The 17,499-nt window shown below is 44.0% G+C and overlaps 1 protein-coding gene across 1 annotated transcript in view; it reads left to right on the forward strand.

Moving 5' to 3' along the window:
- The window catches only part of GPR158 (G protein-coupled receptor 158), a 336,112-nt gene that overhangs the window by 261,884 nt on the left and 56,729 nt on the right, over positions 1-17,499 (forward strand). The window contains exon 6 of the mRNA XM_054020723.1: positions 6,110-6,219. Within this exon, the coding sequence (XP_053876698.1) occupies positions 6,110-6,219 (110 nt within the window). The remainder of the gene's footprint in view (positions 1-6,109; positions 6,220-17,499) is intronic.

Consider the following 17,499-nt stretch of genomic DNA (forward strand, 5'->3'; position numbering starts at 1 on the left):
TCACTTCCATCATGGAGCTGGATGTCTGGGCTTGATCTGGGTCTGTCTTCTACATGGTGTGCCACTTTGGGAAGACTGGTTTCTCTAGGGTTTCAGTGCCTGACCTCAATCTCATGCACAGGCTGCCCTACTCTTAGCCTAACTATTTCGTTGCCACGAAACTAGAAAAAAACTGCTTGTTGGACTCCCTGGCTTCTTTGGTGTGCCTGTTCCCCCTCAGGCAATGAAAAAAAAGCGGGGGGGAGGGGGAACCTACCTGGCTTTCAAGCAGCCAAAAGGAAAACTGTGTCCTTTTAAAATCCTGAGGTCTGTGCTTCTTGTTCAAAACTATCCCACCACTCTGCCACGATGTCAAGGCTGAATCCCTACTCTGTCACTCCGAGTGCAGAAGGTGGGGGCCTGCAAAGATTTAAAAAAATAATACTTGCTGCTCCATGCTTGTATTAAACTCCCAAGGTTACAGCTTCTCTCTGACCTTGGCTTGGTAAACGCTGCCACCACCCAAATGCAAAAAAACCCCGTTGAACCCGGGAAGGAGCACTTGGGAATTCCTCCGTGTGGGGTACCCTCAAGCCCTTTCTCTCTCACACACACACATATACACACACACACCCCGGCCCCGGGGAAGAGGCTGAGAAAGAAAACAAAGGAAATTAGCTGTGGTTACCAGCTAATCAAACAACATGCACAAACCTCTTAGGACACCAAAAATCCAATCCTGTTCTTAAAAAAGGTAAATTTTATTAAAAACAAAAAGAAAAAAATTACATCTGGAACTTAGGCTTTTTGCTAGATCTTAAAAGAAACAATTACAAAAATTAAGCACCCAAACTAGCTTTCTTCGGGGTTCAATTTAAAGGTTCTTCAGTTCCTAATAAACCTAAACCCTTCCTCCCTACACCATCGTCTCATCCATGTATTGAGACTCTGCAGTTCTGCCTGTCTAACTGGCCCTGCGCATGGAACTGGAAGCATTTCAGAGAATGCTACCATAGAGGTCCTGGACTTCAATTTCTTACCTAGCAGCCTAAATTTGGCCTCCAGGACCTCTGCTACCTTTCCCTATGTCATTGGTACTTATGTGTACCATGACCACTGGCTCCTCCCTGCACTGCACAAAAGCATGTCTAGATGTCTCGAAAGATCTGCAAGCTTCGTACCCAGTAGGCAATTCACCATGTGATTTTTCCCAGTCATCACAAACCCAGCTATCTATAATTCCAATGATCGAATCACACATTACTGTTACTTGTCTCCTCCTAATAACTGGGATTCCCTCTGCTGGAGAGGCATCCTCAGTGAGAGAGGATACCATGACATAAACTGGAAGGAGGGTCCCAATGATGGGATCATTTCACTCTGCTCCATTTTCATGTTCTCCTTCTCCAAGGCTCTCATCCTCCTCAATAGCACAGAGGCTGTCAGACTGGGGCTGGGACCACTCTGATGTGTTCCGAAAAGTTTCATCTCTGTACCTCTCTGTCTCCCTTAGCCCCTCCAATTCAGCCACTCTGATCTCCAGAGCCTGTACTCCGTCTCTGAGGGCCATGAGCTCCTTGCACCAAATGCATACATATGCCACCTATCCACAAGGCCAGCAATCACACGTGATATATTCAGTGCAATAATTTGGATAGACCCCACTCTGCTGTTGGACTTCTGCCTGCATTCTTTTTACTCCTGCAGCTTTTTTTGTTTTTGTTTTGTTTTTTTGTTTTGGGGGCTGTTTATTGGCCTAAGTTTAGAGAATGTTAAGCAGGTATATTTAGCTCTCACGTTCCCTCTCTGAACTTCCACACAAAACTCCTGTTAGCTGCTCCTGTTCACTAGCTCCTTCGGTTGCTTAGGAGCTGGCTTTTTAAATCCTTGTTCTACCTGGGTAGCCCCATCCCCTGGTTAGGAGTTAATGGGTGCTAAAGGGCTTAGGGATCAAAGCCTCATTAAGAAGCTATCAGTCTTGCCTAGCAGGCCATTAGGCTCAGCACATGCCCCCTGCCCCCAAAACAAATTACACTATATGCGTTCATCAGGTAGTAAGCACACAATAAGGAAAAACAAGATTATCTAAATGCGAGCAGTTAACGCTTCAGCAAGTATTTGAAAGACAAAATTGCTGTGTCAGATTTCATGCCAGAGAGAGCTATTGCCTTTATTCAGGAAATTCTGTGGTTGAAATTATAGCTTTAGACGAGTGCTCTGAAAAAACTTTAGTCTCTAGTCAACCTTGAAATGTTCAAAGTTAGTATATAATATTCCTTTTTGACATTGCTTTTCTGGTATGGAGGAACCACAGATGAATCACAGCAATTTCTCCCTCCTACAAACTTCAACACCAGAGATAGTGTTACTGACTTTGCTATGTAAATCTGCAATGGTACTAATGTATGACATTGAGAGCTGAAAACTATAGCTGTCAATAGAAAATTTCTGGCCTATCCATAACTTTATGAGAAACCACCTTTAAAATGCTCTCCTTCCATTAGCATTATGGGGGAGATAGGCATGTAAGATGCATTTCCATTTGTTTTGTTCTTCCAGCTAATATTCTAAGGAGTCAAGAAACGGTTTTCCCATCCTGTGAGAATTTTCAAGATTTCAAAAAAAAAAAAAATCCCTTCCTAAATCAGGACAAAAAGTTAAAATCATTGAAAATGTTCACAAACTGTAAATATGAAAAGAACTTCAGAAAGGGTCAGTTGAAATTCTTTTCATTTTTGATCTTAAATTATTTGTACATTGTTTTACTCAAAGGGTTCGTCTACACGGGACTCCACTTGCACTGGTAGGTAGTGTACATGTCGCTGCATGCTGCAGGGAAAGGTAGGCAGTGTCCACACTGTGGTGAGGACATACTGCCAGTGATAGGCTTTAGCAGAGGTGAGGCAGTGGGGAAAAGCTTCAGTAGCTTCCCACTGCTAAAGCCTTCATTGTGACAAGGAAAAGCTCTGCCTCCCCTGCTGCTGGGTTAGGACTCCAACAACAGGGAACTGACAGGGCCTTTCCCCACTGGAGGAGCCTTTTCCAGCAGCGGGGAGGCAATGGGACATTACACTGCTAAAAACACCAGTGTAGATGAATGGGCACAGCTTGGATGACTAGAAAGCATTTAGGGTACATACTTGTATACATACCCGCACTTTCCAGTGTATCTTTAGTCTACTTGACTAAGCTGTGCCTCACCATACACTGCTATTTATACTCATGCTTGGGGGGTGGGAGATATGTACTCTACATGCTATCAAAAAAGCATGCAGTGTAGATATTCCCTAAGGTCTTGTCTACGTGGCCCTGTAGTTTAAACTATAGGGGTGTGAATTGCCGGGTGCTGCGCTGTAACTCCCCCATGTGGATGCTGCCACGATGAACAAAAAGGTACCACTGCAAGTCACACCTCCATAGTCCAAACTATCGGGCCGTGTAGGTAAGTCCTAATGAAAAGTCATTTTGCCCTGAAAAACAGAACTTTTTTATTTAGAAAATGTCTACGCAGGTTGAAACTCTTTTCACAATGGTTTGAAACAGTTAATTTGTCAAAACTAACCCTTTCCCATGAACAGTTTCAATGTTGATGAATTGGCATTTTCAGAAGAAAAATGTTTAATAAAAAAATTCTCAACCAGCTCTAATTCTAAGTTCATTTCATGATGGAAGGTGGATAATCTGCATCCACTATGACCGTGCTGTCCTCCTACCATTCTTGCTGTCTGGGAAACAGAGGGAGTAAACTGCCTCATCAGTGATTGGTTTCATACTGTGATATAATTTAGCTCAAGAATGTGTATACTAGAGATGAGTGAATCTTGGGTTGAAAATTTATGGAAAGATTGAGATTCACTTCTCCTCACTCTCTGGCTTTCATCCATTTGCATCTCACTCCTCATCTCCCTGTCTGCCATAAGAAGCATTGGTGGTGCTCTTGCAGCATCTCTGCTAAGATGCATTGCCACTAATAGAAATGTAATGGAAGACACAAGTGCATGCATTTCTTTTCTCTTTGCAGCATTTGTCAAATGCCTATGAATCACCTGCTTCTCTGAAGCACATCCAGCTCATTGAGGGTGGACTGACAAAAACAGATGACCTTTTGCATGGTGTTTTTGATTTGACAAAACATGATTTAAAAAAAAAATTACATCTTGGTTCTTCAGCAAGAGAAATGGTGGTTTTTCCAGCTCTCGCTATATATCTGCATCTCTGCCATTTTTTTCTTCCACCATTCCTCAATCTATCTATGCCACCCAGAGGACTTTGTTCTGGGCTTTCTGCCAACGTCCTGGGCTAGAATTCTCACTCAGTATAAAGCATTTACTTAGGAAGATAATATAATGTGGCAGGCCATAGGCACAATAATACCACTGCTGCCGGAAAGTGCTACCTGTGTAGTGGGCTGACTGGCAGATGGTCCTGAACATTTCAGTGCATTTTTCCTCTATACTAAGGGCAACATCACATTTTACTGATTCTGAACACCAAGTACATTATATAACTCTTTCTTTGTTCATAGTTACTGAACACTGTCATTGGGTTTGTGCTGTGCAAACGTAGAGGAAGGCACAATCTCTGTCGTAATCAGTTTCCAATTTTATTTCCTTCCAGCTTATAAAAAATTCCTCTCCAAAAGCTCCATTGGCTGGGAATGGCGAACAGTGGCCACTGGGAGCTGCTGGCAGCCGTGCCTGTGGACGGTCAATGTAAATAAACTGTCTCGCGGCCTGCCAGTGGATTACCCTGATGGGCCGCGTGCAGCCCACAGGCTGCAGGTTGCCTGCCACTGCTCTAAGTGCTTCTAGAACGTCTAGGTCAGATACAGATAATACGCTTCAGACACACATAATACCAATCAAGTTCAATCTCATAATGGTGCAGTTGTTTTTTACCTGTCTCTGTCTCTTTTGGTTGATGATGAAAGGTTTTCTTGGAGATATGTAGTTGTAAAAAAGGGTTAGAATGAAGAGGAGGAGGTTGTTTTGCAAAAAGGAGAGTGCTCCAAGCATAGGTTTTAGGATGGAAGAGGGCGCAAGAATAAAACTGGTAGAAGGATACAAAACAGATGTTTATGAATGAGGCTTTGGCAGCCATAGGGGTTGTTACAGGAAATGAACATAGCTATATAAATAGGGCTTGATTTCATGGCCTTGAAGGTTAGGAAGAAAAGCTTGAACTTGATGAAGAAGCTGAGAGGAAGTCAGCACAGTGATTGAGAGAGAAGAGTGTATCATTGAGTGATGAGAGAAGATGATTGTAGTAGCAGCATTCTGTATGGACAAGAAGAGGCCAGAAGGTGAACAAAGATAATTATCAATTAGTGTGAGGAGGGGATGTTGCAGAGGAAGAGGCAGCCTGGTTTTGAGAGTCCAGAGAAGGGAGAAGAAGAGAGGAGTCATATATGACACCAATGTCCTGACGCAAAGGATGGTGATGTTATCAAGAGTAATACAAGGAGGATTTGAGAGGGAAAATGAGATGCTCAGCTTTTGCCATGTTTATTAGAAGGAATTACTTTGAAGTGTGATATAGTTGCTGTAATAAATGTAATCAAACTGTGAGAAGAGGCCCACCAAAGAATATTATAACAGTCCACTAAAAATCTCCTTTGTGCTCTTGTCTCCTCTGTATACATGCTTTCATTTTGTTAAGTCCTTAGAAGTGCTATCATTTCCTAGCTTGTCACTGGGCCTTTGCCAGCTCCCTGCGGAGAGCAATCAGCACGCAGAACTGTGCCAGTGAGTTGATCAGATTATCTAGTTACTTCACTGTAAAATCTCAATGTGCAGTTGTAACACCAACAGACCCCGGTTGTTGGTGGGCAGGATCGAACCTGGGCCTCTGGAGCTTAGTGCAGGAGCCTCTACTGCATGAGCTAAAAGCCATCGGGCTGTTAGCTCAGGCAGTAGAGCAGACTCATTAATTTCTCTCTCTCTAAGTGGTCTCGGTGCCACTAGATGGGACAGAACATCACACCCAGGAGGTGTGTGAGTTACACAGTAGTACAAGCTTGAAAATGTCCACTGCCTATATTGTACAAATCCAATTCTTTATTTGAATCAACAACTATTTCCCCATGAAAGCTGGCACTGAAGCTCTCTTTCTTTGTCTCTCTGTTCCATAGGTTATCATTTTGTATTTTGAGCCAAGCATATTTCGCTGTGTTCTCCTAAGATGGGTTCGTCTTCTGGGCTTTACTACTGTTTATGGAACTGTGACACTCAAGCTCCACAGGTATTTCATGTCTTAGTAATTTCCATCACTGTGGTAGTATGTACTCTGTGTGGTTAATTAGAAACAAGAGCTGTGGGAATTTATTATAAACAGTAGCTCTTTCTGAGTTTTAAAACCAATGTCTATCTCATCCCAGTGTTCCTGAAGTAGTAGTAGTAGTAGTAATATTATTTTTTGAGGAGTCTATATGCCAGAGTGGTTGAGTCAAGGCTGCAGTATTTGACTAAGGAGGAATAATTTATACAGGTGTAAACTTTGGGTGGGCTAAACCCATTGCCCTTCTCCAGTGCCTTTAAAAAAAAAAAAAAAACTCCCATAGAAAAGTAGTTGGAGATCCAGAATTCAATCTAAGGATTTTCAGCAAGGATTGCACAGGGTTAACGTCCCCACATTCATGTCCCAAAATGAACTAAAGAAATGAATTTAATTAAACAACTTTATAAAATCTTATGACAAAGAAACATATAATCTAATTTTTACAGCATAACATGGCTATTTTATACTCCACAGACATTATCTTCACACTTGTACATAAACAGAGTTCCCAAAAGCTTAGGTTGAGTTCCCCTAAGTCTGAGTCTTTGATCATGAAATCTGTACAGTCTGCTGAGTCTAAAACATCTAGGATGACCAGATGTCCCGATTTTATAGGGACAGTCCCGATATTTGGGGCTTTTTCTTACATAGGTTCCTATTACCCCCATCCTCTGTCCCGATTTTTCACACTTGCTATCTGGTCACCCTTAAAACGTCTTACTTAGGGTTACCATCCGTCCAGCTTTCCCCGGACATGTCCGGTTTTTACAGCTTTAAATGGCCGTCCGGGGGGGATTTCTAATAAAGTAGAAATGTCCAGGATTTCCCCCTTCCCCTCATGCAGAGTGCGGCGCGGCTGATTGGACAGCTGGGCCTAATTGAAAGCCGCTCGCAGCCACTGGGGCCTCTAGCAGCCAGAGTCCCTCCCCCTCTCCCTCCTCCCCCGCAGAGCAGCCCCACAGTGTTTGACTGCACGTGGAGCTCGCAGCTCTCCCTCGGCCTGGTGCGGGGGCAGGCAAGGGACACGGAACGGGGGGTTAGATTGATTGGGGGTTCTGGGGGGAGCTGTCAGGAGAAGGGGGTGTAGAGAGCGGTTGGGGCAGGCAAGGGACAGGGAACGGGGGGGTTAGATTGGTCAGGGGTTCTGGGGGGGCTGTCAGGAGAAGGGGGTGTAGAGAGCAGTTGGGGCAGGCAAGGGACAGGGAACGGGGGGGTTTGATTGGTCAGGGGTTCTGGGGGGGCTGTCGGGAGAAGGGGGTGTAGAGAGCGGTTGGGGCAGTCGGGACAGGGAGCAGGGAGACTTAGATAGGGGGTGGGGTCTTGGGGGCAGTTAGGGTGGGGGGGGTCTCAGGAGAGGACAGTCAGGGGATAGATAGGGGAATTCTGAGGGGGGCGGGAAGTGGGGCGGGGCTAGGGCGGAACAACAATCAAAAAAGGAACCCTGTGTCCTCTTTTTTGATTGTTGAAATATGGTAACCCTATCTTACTCCACTTGCTTGTAGGAATCTTCAGCTGAAATCCATGCAGACTCTTCCTCTGCTGAAACCACTGCTAGCCAGTCAGCTAACTGATTAACCAATCGCTCAGTTAAGTGTATAGATTTGGAAAAAAAAAAGTTACAAGATAATACAAAACTAAAAATAGCAAAATATAAATGTCTCTTTCCCCATTACTACATTTAAATAAAAGTTGGTGATTCATACTAGTTGAGACAATTTAACTAGAACAGTTTGGCTAAAATCAAAACAACATTCAAAGCATACAATTAATATAAAATAAAGTTTCCCTCACCAATTTCCCCTTGCTATAATTAGCATTGCCCATGCTTTCCTGTGAGAGAGTTAACAATATCACGAACCTGCTGCAAAATGCTTCAGAGTTAGGGATAACAGTCTGCTCTGATCATGGGCACAGCTTCTCCCAACTCATGTAGGATACATGCAGGGCCATCCCTACCCATTTGGGTGCCCTACGCAGCCCCCCTGTGGGAGGGCTGTGTGGGGCTCCAGCCTCCCCCCCCCCCAGGGTCTGGGAGGCAGGAGCTGTGGGGGACCACTTTTGGGAGCCCCACAGGCCCAGAATGGCACGGTGGATTAGCAGAGGGCTGGGAGCAGCCCACTCCACTTTCCTCGCCCCGGCCCCAGCAGTGTCGCTCGGGGGAGGAGGCACTTACCGGTGGCGGGAAGCGGAATACTGCGGCTCGGAGCTAGTGGAGTAGAGCGGGCTGGGGCAGGGTTGCTCCGCTTCCCGCCGCTGCCAGTGAGTGCGGGGTCACTGGGGGGAAGAGGTGGAATGGAGGCGGAGCAGGGGGGAAGGGTAAGAGGCAGGGCTGAGGAAGTTGTCTGGAGGCCCCCCCCTCGAGAGACGGCCATTGCAGGGGGGGCCAGTCGAGGGATAGGGCTGGTCGCTGGGGCTGGTGCTGCTGCATATGCAGCACGCATCTGTCTAGGGCACCCTGAAATTTTGGGCAATTTGGTGCCCCAAATTTCAGGGTGCCCTACGCAGCTGTGTATGCCTAAGGACTGTCCTGGGTACATGGCTCCCTGTAAAGCAGCTGCCCTGACAACTTGCCCTCATAGAGTCTGACCCCAGCAACAAGGAACCTATTGGAGCAGATCCAAAAATACCACACCCAATTCCAGAAGCTTCTGGATGGGGAGTGCTAAATCCACCCCACAACAATGACCCAGACACAACTCAGTCCTACCTCCCCTAATGGGTCTCTTAAAGAGATATCTCCCTATTACACAGGCACATTGTAAAATCATACAGAGTTTTTAGCAGAGGGGGAAAAGGTTTTTTTGAAGATAAAGGGAAGTAAAATATCTAAATGTTCCTTCAAGGGTCCAAAGAGAGGAAAGTGGTAAAGGATTTTTTTGTTTTAATGTTATAAATGTTTTGACATGGTAATGGATGCTATAGAAAATCCTAAAACAGACAGAATGCTATACATGCTTATTATAAGCCTTTTCAAGGCACACAAGCCAAAGGTTGCTTTCCTCAGGCACAGATGGTAGACAGGCTGAGCTATCTCAGATGTAACTGCCTGCCACAGAAAGTGTTCAGGGAATTTTGGGTTATGTTAGTAGAAATTCAGCTGAGCTGGCAGAGCACTCAACTGGGGATGCTGATACTTTGAGACCCAACTTCAAATCCCACCTCTACAGCCTCCTTATAAATCAATGCCTTTTGTGGGCATGTATTAGATAAAATCTAAACACTTTCCCCCTTACACCACAATGAAAAGAAATATAGAGGAATACTTATACATCCATTCCATAAATGTATTTATGAAGAGAGAGCAAAAGAGAGTATATAAATATTAGCGCGTAGAAAACTGGAGAAGCTGTAAAGTATTCATGTTTATGTTTTACTCTAGATTTTTTAATCCATTGGCATGATATACAAGTGAGATCCTGTATAATGCTCTGAACTGTGCTATGATAGGGCCAATGACATCTGGATTTTGCACTAATTATAAGTATTGATATCAGTAGGTATGCTTTGCCTGTTTGTTTAATGATGTCTGATCACCTCTTTGCGTTGAAATGTATCAAAAAAGTCACAATTGATACTCTAAGTACCTTCTTTGCAGAGGATGAATTCAGCTGTGAGAAGGGAAGTATATTGGAGGACTATGGAAAATATAGAGGAGAATTGGGGGTTTTGTTTAGAGGAGCTATTATCTTGAGCTCAGAATAAGAGCCTAGGAATGTTTAGAATCCAGATTGTTGTTCCACATCTGGTTCTGTAACAGGCTGATCACATGACTCAAAGTTAATATGGATTGGTGATGCCATATTATGATAAGGGAGCTAGAATTGTGTTTAAATAAGGTGAGGAAAGGGTTGGAAAATAGAATAGAAGCTCTTGTACCTCTAGGTTGCCCGTTCAAATCAAAGCAAAGTTGTGGGAACACAAAAGTTGTTACCCAATGGCTGTTCAGTTGCCAGTGTTCTCAGTCTAGTTCCTACAAGCCAACTGTCTATGTTAAAACAAACAAGCCTCCACACCTCCTACCCCACAACATCGCCACATTTCACACTGCTTAATACTTTTGCTGACAGTCAAGCACGTAATGATGAACGAACCCCTAGAAATAGGTCTCCAAGCTGCAGTATAGGCAATCACAAGGGCATATATTCATATTAAAATTTTAAAATAAAATTAAAACAATACAAACAAAAAGCATTCTGGGGCATGACAGTTGGACTATGGAGACAAAGTTTTAAGACTTCAGGTTTTTATTTCTTGGTTGAAATTATTGTGCTGCTGATGTTATGGCCCAGAATAAATAACTGTATTTTTCAGCTGTAATATTTGCATTATCATTGGATTCATTTAATGTTTCTTTGTGACTTTATGGCTACTCCACCTCTTGTAAACTGCTTTAATTGGCTTTTAAGCCTGCTTAGCCAACAAAGTGTGCATTTTTTGTTTCTATATTCTATATCTGCTTATCTGTATTGTAATCGTGTGCCTTGCCTTCTCTATTTACTATTTATTGTTTATTCTCTATTTATAAATATTTTGGGCATGTCTTCCCCCAAGTATAAGTAGTGATCCTGAAGGACTCAGTAAACCTATGATGCTATACATATTTTAAATAATCATTATAATTAAGTCATGTGAGGTAAGTAAGACCTGGCTGCTGTATAAATCCCCACAAGACTAGCATTGAGATTCTTGGAAGATCTAATTTAATCTATGATCATTGCAGAAATGAAGAATGGACAGAATAGACAACTGAACATTTTCTGTGGCCACATCCACACTTACCTATGGGACGAACTTCTTTATGATGATGAATTGGTTATTTTGAGATTAGCAGGAATCCTAGGTCAGTGGAGCAACCCTAGGAATGATGCTAACAAAGTCTAAAGGATCTCCAATGCAGTCACGCATTACTCAGGCCTACCTTGTCTGGTACTTTCAGAAAACCTGATAGGTGCTGTATACAAGTACCCAACCTGGCTGAACAGCCTGTTGTAGGAAGAATGGGTAAAATAAACAACATAATCTTCTGTCTTTGATCACCCTATTCATGCCATTTTTGATGTCACCCATTCTGACCCTCAACCACATTTCATTCATTGTGCATTTTTAAAATAATGAGCTGAATTTATCACTCTACTTTTTCTTGAGAAAACAGGAAGATGAGCTAAACTTAACAGATTTGAATTCAGGGAGGTGAACAGAAGACTCTAGTACTTTCCTCAACAATGAAGTCCACATAATGTTTCTAGCAGATCAAATGCAATGCTGCCCCAAAGGTAGCCCTTTGGGGTCAAATGAGCTGCTGATGTTGCTTCTTTCTGTACATCTCTGTGACTGCAGATTGTCTTTGTCTCCTTGTCTGTGCTTTTTATTTAAAAACAGGTTTTATGCTTTGATTTTATTTTTGGAACTTCTACCATCTTGGCTTCAAAATTAAAGAAAAATCAAGAAGAGGCTGGGTGAGAGGAGTAATTCTAGAGGGAAGAATGGTCATGTACTGTTCTTTTTTGGACCGTTGGTTCTCAACCTGGGAATTATAACTTCCAGGGAAGTCACGACCACCCTGCCTTTCTCATAATGCTAAATGGAAGGAGGGTTCCAGCTAGATGTGAGGGTGTCCTAGGATGGAAAACTTGAGAATTACTCTCTTAAGACAATACCCAAGTGTCTTGTGTGTGGGCTTGAAGTAAGGTGTGTTTCTCAATAGCTTCACTGTATGCAAATACACACGAGTACCTTTTTAACATGGGCAGATCTGTCTACCAACAGGAATATACAAAATTGGAGAAACCTACATGTTCCCTGTCTAGAGAGCACCTTGCACTAAGCTGAAGTAATTGGCACCTGAAGAAGGCTCAATGTACATTTCTGTATGTATCAGAATTCTGCCTGGCCTGGCTGTACACTGAATTGATACCCTAACTTAACAGTTTGCTTTACAACTTGGGAAGATGTGGTCCCAGAGAATTTAGAAGCTTCTCTTCCATTCTGCTACTCTACTGGAGTCTCCTCCTTTAGAAACTGTTACTTGTTTTGGGGCGGGGAAGGGGTAGCAGATTTGTAGTAGGTTAAAGTACAAAACTCATTTGTGCTTCGTGGGTATGGAAGTTAGAGGAAGTATAATCATTGCTACTTTCACTGGGAGGTCAGTAATACGACATCCAGTGGCCGATTGACGACATTGGTATGTTAGTGAATTTGTACAATTCTGGAATAAAATTGCCAGAACATCACGGGGCTCCAGTCCACGAACCTTACGAACTGCAACAATTGCCTTGGTATATTCTGCAGCTGATTATTGTGTGCCCATGTGGTCTCACAGCAGTCATACTAAACTCCTTGACATTCTACTCAATAACGCTATGCACATAATGTCAGGGATGCTCAAATCAACTCCAATCAACTGGCTCCCTGTTCTATTGCACATCCAGGATCCACAGATTAGAAGAGCTGCTCAGACATCTCACTTTCTTAACCATGTCAATGCAAACATGAGGATCCCGCTGCACGATTACCTGCAGAACCCACCAAAGGCAAGATTAAAATCCTGCAACCCTCTATGGAACCACATCAAGATCCTTACACCCAACTTCAACACTGAGGCTCAATGGAGAATCCCATGGAGTGTTTCGACCGCTCAAAACAAACCACTTGTCATTGACCTTGTCAAGGAACCACCAGGTTTTGATTTATATCGGAAACACTGGTGCAGATTGAGTCACGTCAGGAAATCTCATGGGAGATTTGGACAAACCCTCTTTAAATGGAAAATGAAGGAAACACCTGTATGCATCTGTGGTCACCAAACACAAACGATGAAGCACATTATATCTGAGTGTCCCCTTTGTTCTTTCGCCGGGGGTCTGAAGGACAGTCACCGCCTCTCTGCTGCGGCAATGTGTTGGCTATCAAATCTAGATATAAATTTGTAGTCGGGTTGCTACGTACCGAACCCATATGAAAGAAGAAGAATGGAAGTTAGACATGAAGAGCGATACAGAGATGCTGAATGTCTACATGAGGAATCATTCATCAGAAAAGTTCATATTGAGCATGTGGCCAGTTAGAAATTCCAGAGGAAAATTTCTGTTCCATTTTATAAATCGGGGGGTTAACTCATTGGCTCATTACTCCGGGGGCTTACTGTGCCAAAAAATTAAAAATGTTGTGCCCAAAACTTAAAAATTCTGTGCACAATATTTTAAAATTATGCAAATTTTATTTGTCAAAATAACACTACATAATCACACCAGTTTCAGTTATTTTGGTAATTTATTTCAAAATACTTGTGAGCAAGTAGGTCTGTAACAATATAGACACACACAAAAATTCCTCCAGGAGTAGAAAGTTTAAAGAAACTCCTATGACAACCCAGTTCCTGTTTCTCTGCCTCCTCCCCAGAGCCCAGCCAGGGGGGCCAGACACTCACAACCCCTCCCCCACAGAGCCCAGCCACGGTCCCCCCTTGCCCAGATACCAATCTCTCCTCTCCTCCTCCCCACCCCCGAGCCTAAGGATCTAGAGGAAGAAACAGCCTGATGCTTGGTCCCAGGCTTGCATGGAGTTTCCTTTGCACTGCCATATCCTTCCTTCAGGGCATGCTGGGAACTTCAGCTGCCAGGAACCCTCTAGCTCCCTCTTCCTCCCCCCAGCAGTGTCTTCTATGTGTGAGCTGGGCTTTCCTGGATCCAGCAGCCCCTAGTGGTGGCCAGCCACACTGCAGCCCATTTCTGTGGGAGAAAGGAAATTCTGCATGTACAATATTAACTTCTGTAAAATTCTGCTTTGCACAGTGGTGCAGAATTCCCCCAGGAGTAGCCCATGCACCAAAAACATACTCCAGCCAGAGTATTACATTCCCCTTTTCTTCAGGGCTTTGGCTTTATTTCTTCAAAATAAAACTGGTTGACACAAGTTCAACACAGTTATGTCCTTTCCCCCAAGGCTGGGGTTTTGATGCACACCAAGGCAAACCAAACCAGCCAAACAGAGAAGACTTCAGTTTTACCCCACTGGTTAGCCACAAGTCACACAAGCAATTCCCTTAGACACTCCAGTTTCCCAGTATCACCACCAGGGCCGCTCGTTATGGGGACAAATGGTTATGAAAACCAATGCCCTAGTAAAAGAAAAAAGGTTCTCTCGATCTCAAAGGATCAAGCCCCAGACCCAGGTCATATACAAGTTAGATTTTACCCACAAATCACCCTGTTGCCAATCCTTCAGAATCTAAAGGTTTATTCATAAAAGGAAAAAGATATAGATGAGAGCTAGAATTGGTTAAATGGAATCAATTACATACAGTAATGGCAAAGTCCTTGGTTCAGGCTTGTAGCACTGGTATAATAAACTGCAGATTCAAATCAAGTCTCTGGAGTACATCCACAGCTGGGATGGGTCATCAGTCCTTTGTTTAGAGCTTCCGTTTGTAGCAAAGTTCCTCCAGAGGTAAAAAGTAGGATTGAAGACCAGATGGAGGAGCTGCAGCAGCTTTTTATAGTTTCTTGCCATGTGGTCTCTGCTCTCTTTGTCTCAAAGACAAGCTGTCCATCACATGGCATGGAAAAACCTCAGAGTTCTGTCCATAGGCATGTCCCTCCCTGCATACCTTGTTGAGTCACAAGGTGTGTCTGCCTTCTCTCAATGGGTCAATTGTATAGCTGATGATCCTTAATGGGTCATCAAGCAGGCTAGGCAGAGCTGACATCAACTTGTCTGGGGTGTCACCCCAAAGCATAACATAAATTTGAAATACAGACCATATAGAGCCAATATTCATAACTTCAACTACAAAAATGATACAGCATATACACAGCATAATCATAACCAGCAAACCATAACCTATCCATAGACCACTTACATGACAACCTTTATACAATATATCCTGCAAATCTATAACAGTGGTCTCAACAGTAATCTATACAGTTACAGATTATGTCAATAACGTCACAATGGAGATTGCAACGTTTGGCTGATTTGGGTGGAGAGAGGTGGCTTGTGCTGACATCATGTTTTGCCCACTCTGCAGTGTCTAACTTGAAAGGTTGTAATCTACTGGACATTGTGGTGATTCACTCAGGCAGAAATTATCTGGGTCATATTCCTGGTGTGTACTTCATACAATGTATGAGAGCAGATTTGGACCACATCAGAGATTTGTTTCCAGGAGCTGTGATAGTTTGCTTTGATTTGGTGAGCAGCTGAATTGTTACAGCAACAATATGAAAGCAAGCAATAAGTGCTAGAAGAACATTAATTGAGAAAATGGAGGGTTCATGGCTGACCAGAAAATTTGTACTGTCAGGCATAGAAACACTACAAGCTCTGATACCTCACTGTTTTTTGGACATCTATCAGTCAGGGGTCAGAGGCCCTTTCTCTCAAACATAAAACCGTCAGGGTTTCTGTTCCAAAATACTGTCTGTGAAATTCTCTTGCTGGCCCTGCTACAAACTCCACCTGTGACAACGTGATCCACTCTCCGCTAGAATGGCACCTCCTCCTGGGCGTTCTGACGAATAGCTTATGAGGTCAACGTCCCTTCTTACAGTTGCACGGTGTCCTCTGCTGGCCTTTCTGGGCCCTCTCTCATTCCACGAGCTGCTGCCACCTCTTTATGACTCAGCCATCTGGCCAGGTTACTCTACATATTTTCCCCTTCTCGGGTACCAAAGTCTTCCTTTAGCAGTCCTAGGCAGCCTTCCCATTCACTGCCTTGTAGTGCCACTCCCTCAGTGGTGGCAGGGGAACCTGGGCCTGTCCTCGACTCTGGGTTCTGGCTCAGAGACCCTCTAGCCGGCGGTCAAGGTCTGTTCCCTTCTAGACCTTATTGCCTTTCCCTGAGCTGTGTCCTACCCTCTTGGCTTCCCCTCTTTCTCCCAAATGCACCTCCCTTCTCCCAGGGAGTGACTGCAGACTTTCCCAGCTGCCCCCTCTGATATCAATTTCCTCCCTTTGTAAGTTCAGCTCAGCTCCTTCCTCCTCAGCTGGGGTCCCTCTCTCAGTCAGGGGATTACTTAGCCCCCTGATTCCTCTCACCTGTGGCCTGTTGGGTTAATTAGCCCCTTCTTTGTCTTCATTAACCATTCCAGAGCAAGTGTGGGGTGAACCCCCCATCACACCACCCTACAACCACTCTGAAACACAGCCAGGAACACTATTCCACTGTGCTATGGCTGTCCTTTGCTTCAGGCACTGCATGTGAGTCAGGTTATAGGAGGAGGAATTAATGGCAATAGAAACATGTGTATAACAGGGAGTGAGGACTTCAGGGAGATGCTTCCTGCTTGTGGTAGGAGCGCCTGGGCAGTAGGGGGAAGAGGGCCAGGTTGGAGGGGGTAACACAAAAAAATGGGCAAAGGGTATGGCTGGGGAGTTGTGCTGAAGCAAGGTTGGTGGGCTGCTGCTGCTGAGGATGGGGCGGGGCTGGCTGGTTCAGCATGCTAATTGTGGGACATAGTATGTAAAACTGCGTAAATTACTACTAACTCCTACCAACAACATATCTTTTCCTATTAAAAAAACTTGGAAATTCAGTGTCAAAAAACTGTCTCACTGCAGAGTTAAGGTTGCTTGGTGGTACCTCATCTTGTCTCCTTGCAGAATGCTGAGTTGAGCAAATCTCAAACATCTGAAAACCAGGAAATGGACAGGTAAGGTTGTCCCATGCAACCTTAACTCTTGCCTTCTTTCAGCAATGCCAAATGGTCTCCATCACTCTCTTCTTCCCCCAGACACCTTTACTCTGACCACCCCACAATTGCTGAAATGTACAAGCTCTTCACTTCCTTTTGCTGCCACTACAGGATTCCATCTAGCACTATTTAAAAGGATAAAAATAGGGGGGGGGGAGATTGCCCCCACCACCTTTCCTCTGTTGTCAAGCAATGCCTCAGTATGCTCGTAACACATACTTATTGGCCCGGGGCACTATAAGAGCCAGGAGGTTCTAAATCCTCAGACACTTAGCCAATTCCCGCAAAACAATAGCACACCACTTCACTGCCTTTTACAACTCCCTTACACTTGCTCACACGATACCATCTCAACCTAAACTTTCACTTAACTATCATTAAAGGATAATCCTCTCATATTCTACCTCACTGCTGACAATAGGATTTGTAACAAAGCCTTATTCCCTGCTACCAACATCACCTACAAAATTCTGCATAGAAATGATGCATTCTGCATCCTGAAAGTCCACATGCCCCTCTTCCTTTTCCTCAGACATGTGAGTAGGGCCCTATC

The sequence above is a fragment of the Malaclemys terrapin genome, chromosome 2, assembly GCF_027887155.1.
Source record: "Malaclemys terrapin pileata isolate rMalTer1 chromosome 2, rMalTer1.hap1, whole genome shotgun sequence".
NCBI lineage: Eukaryota > Metazoa > Chordata > Testudines > Emydidae > Malaclemys > Malaclemys terrapin.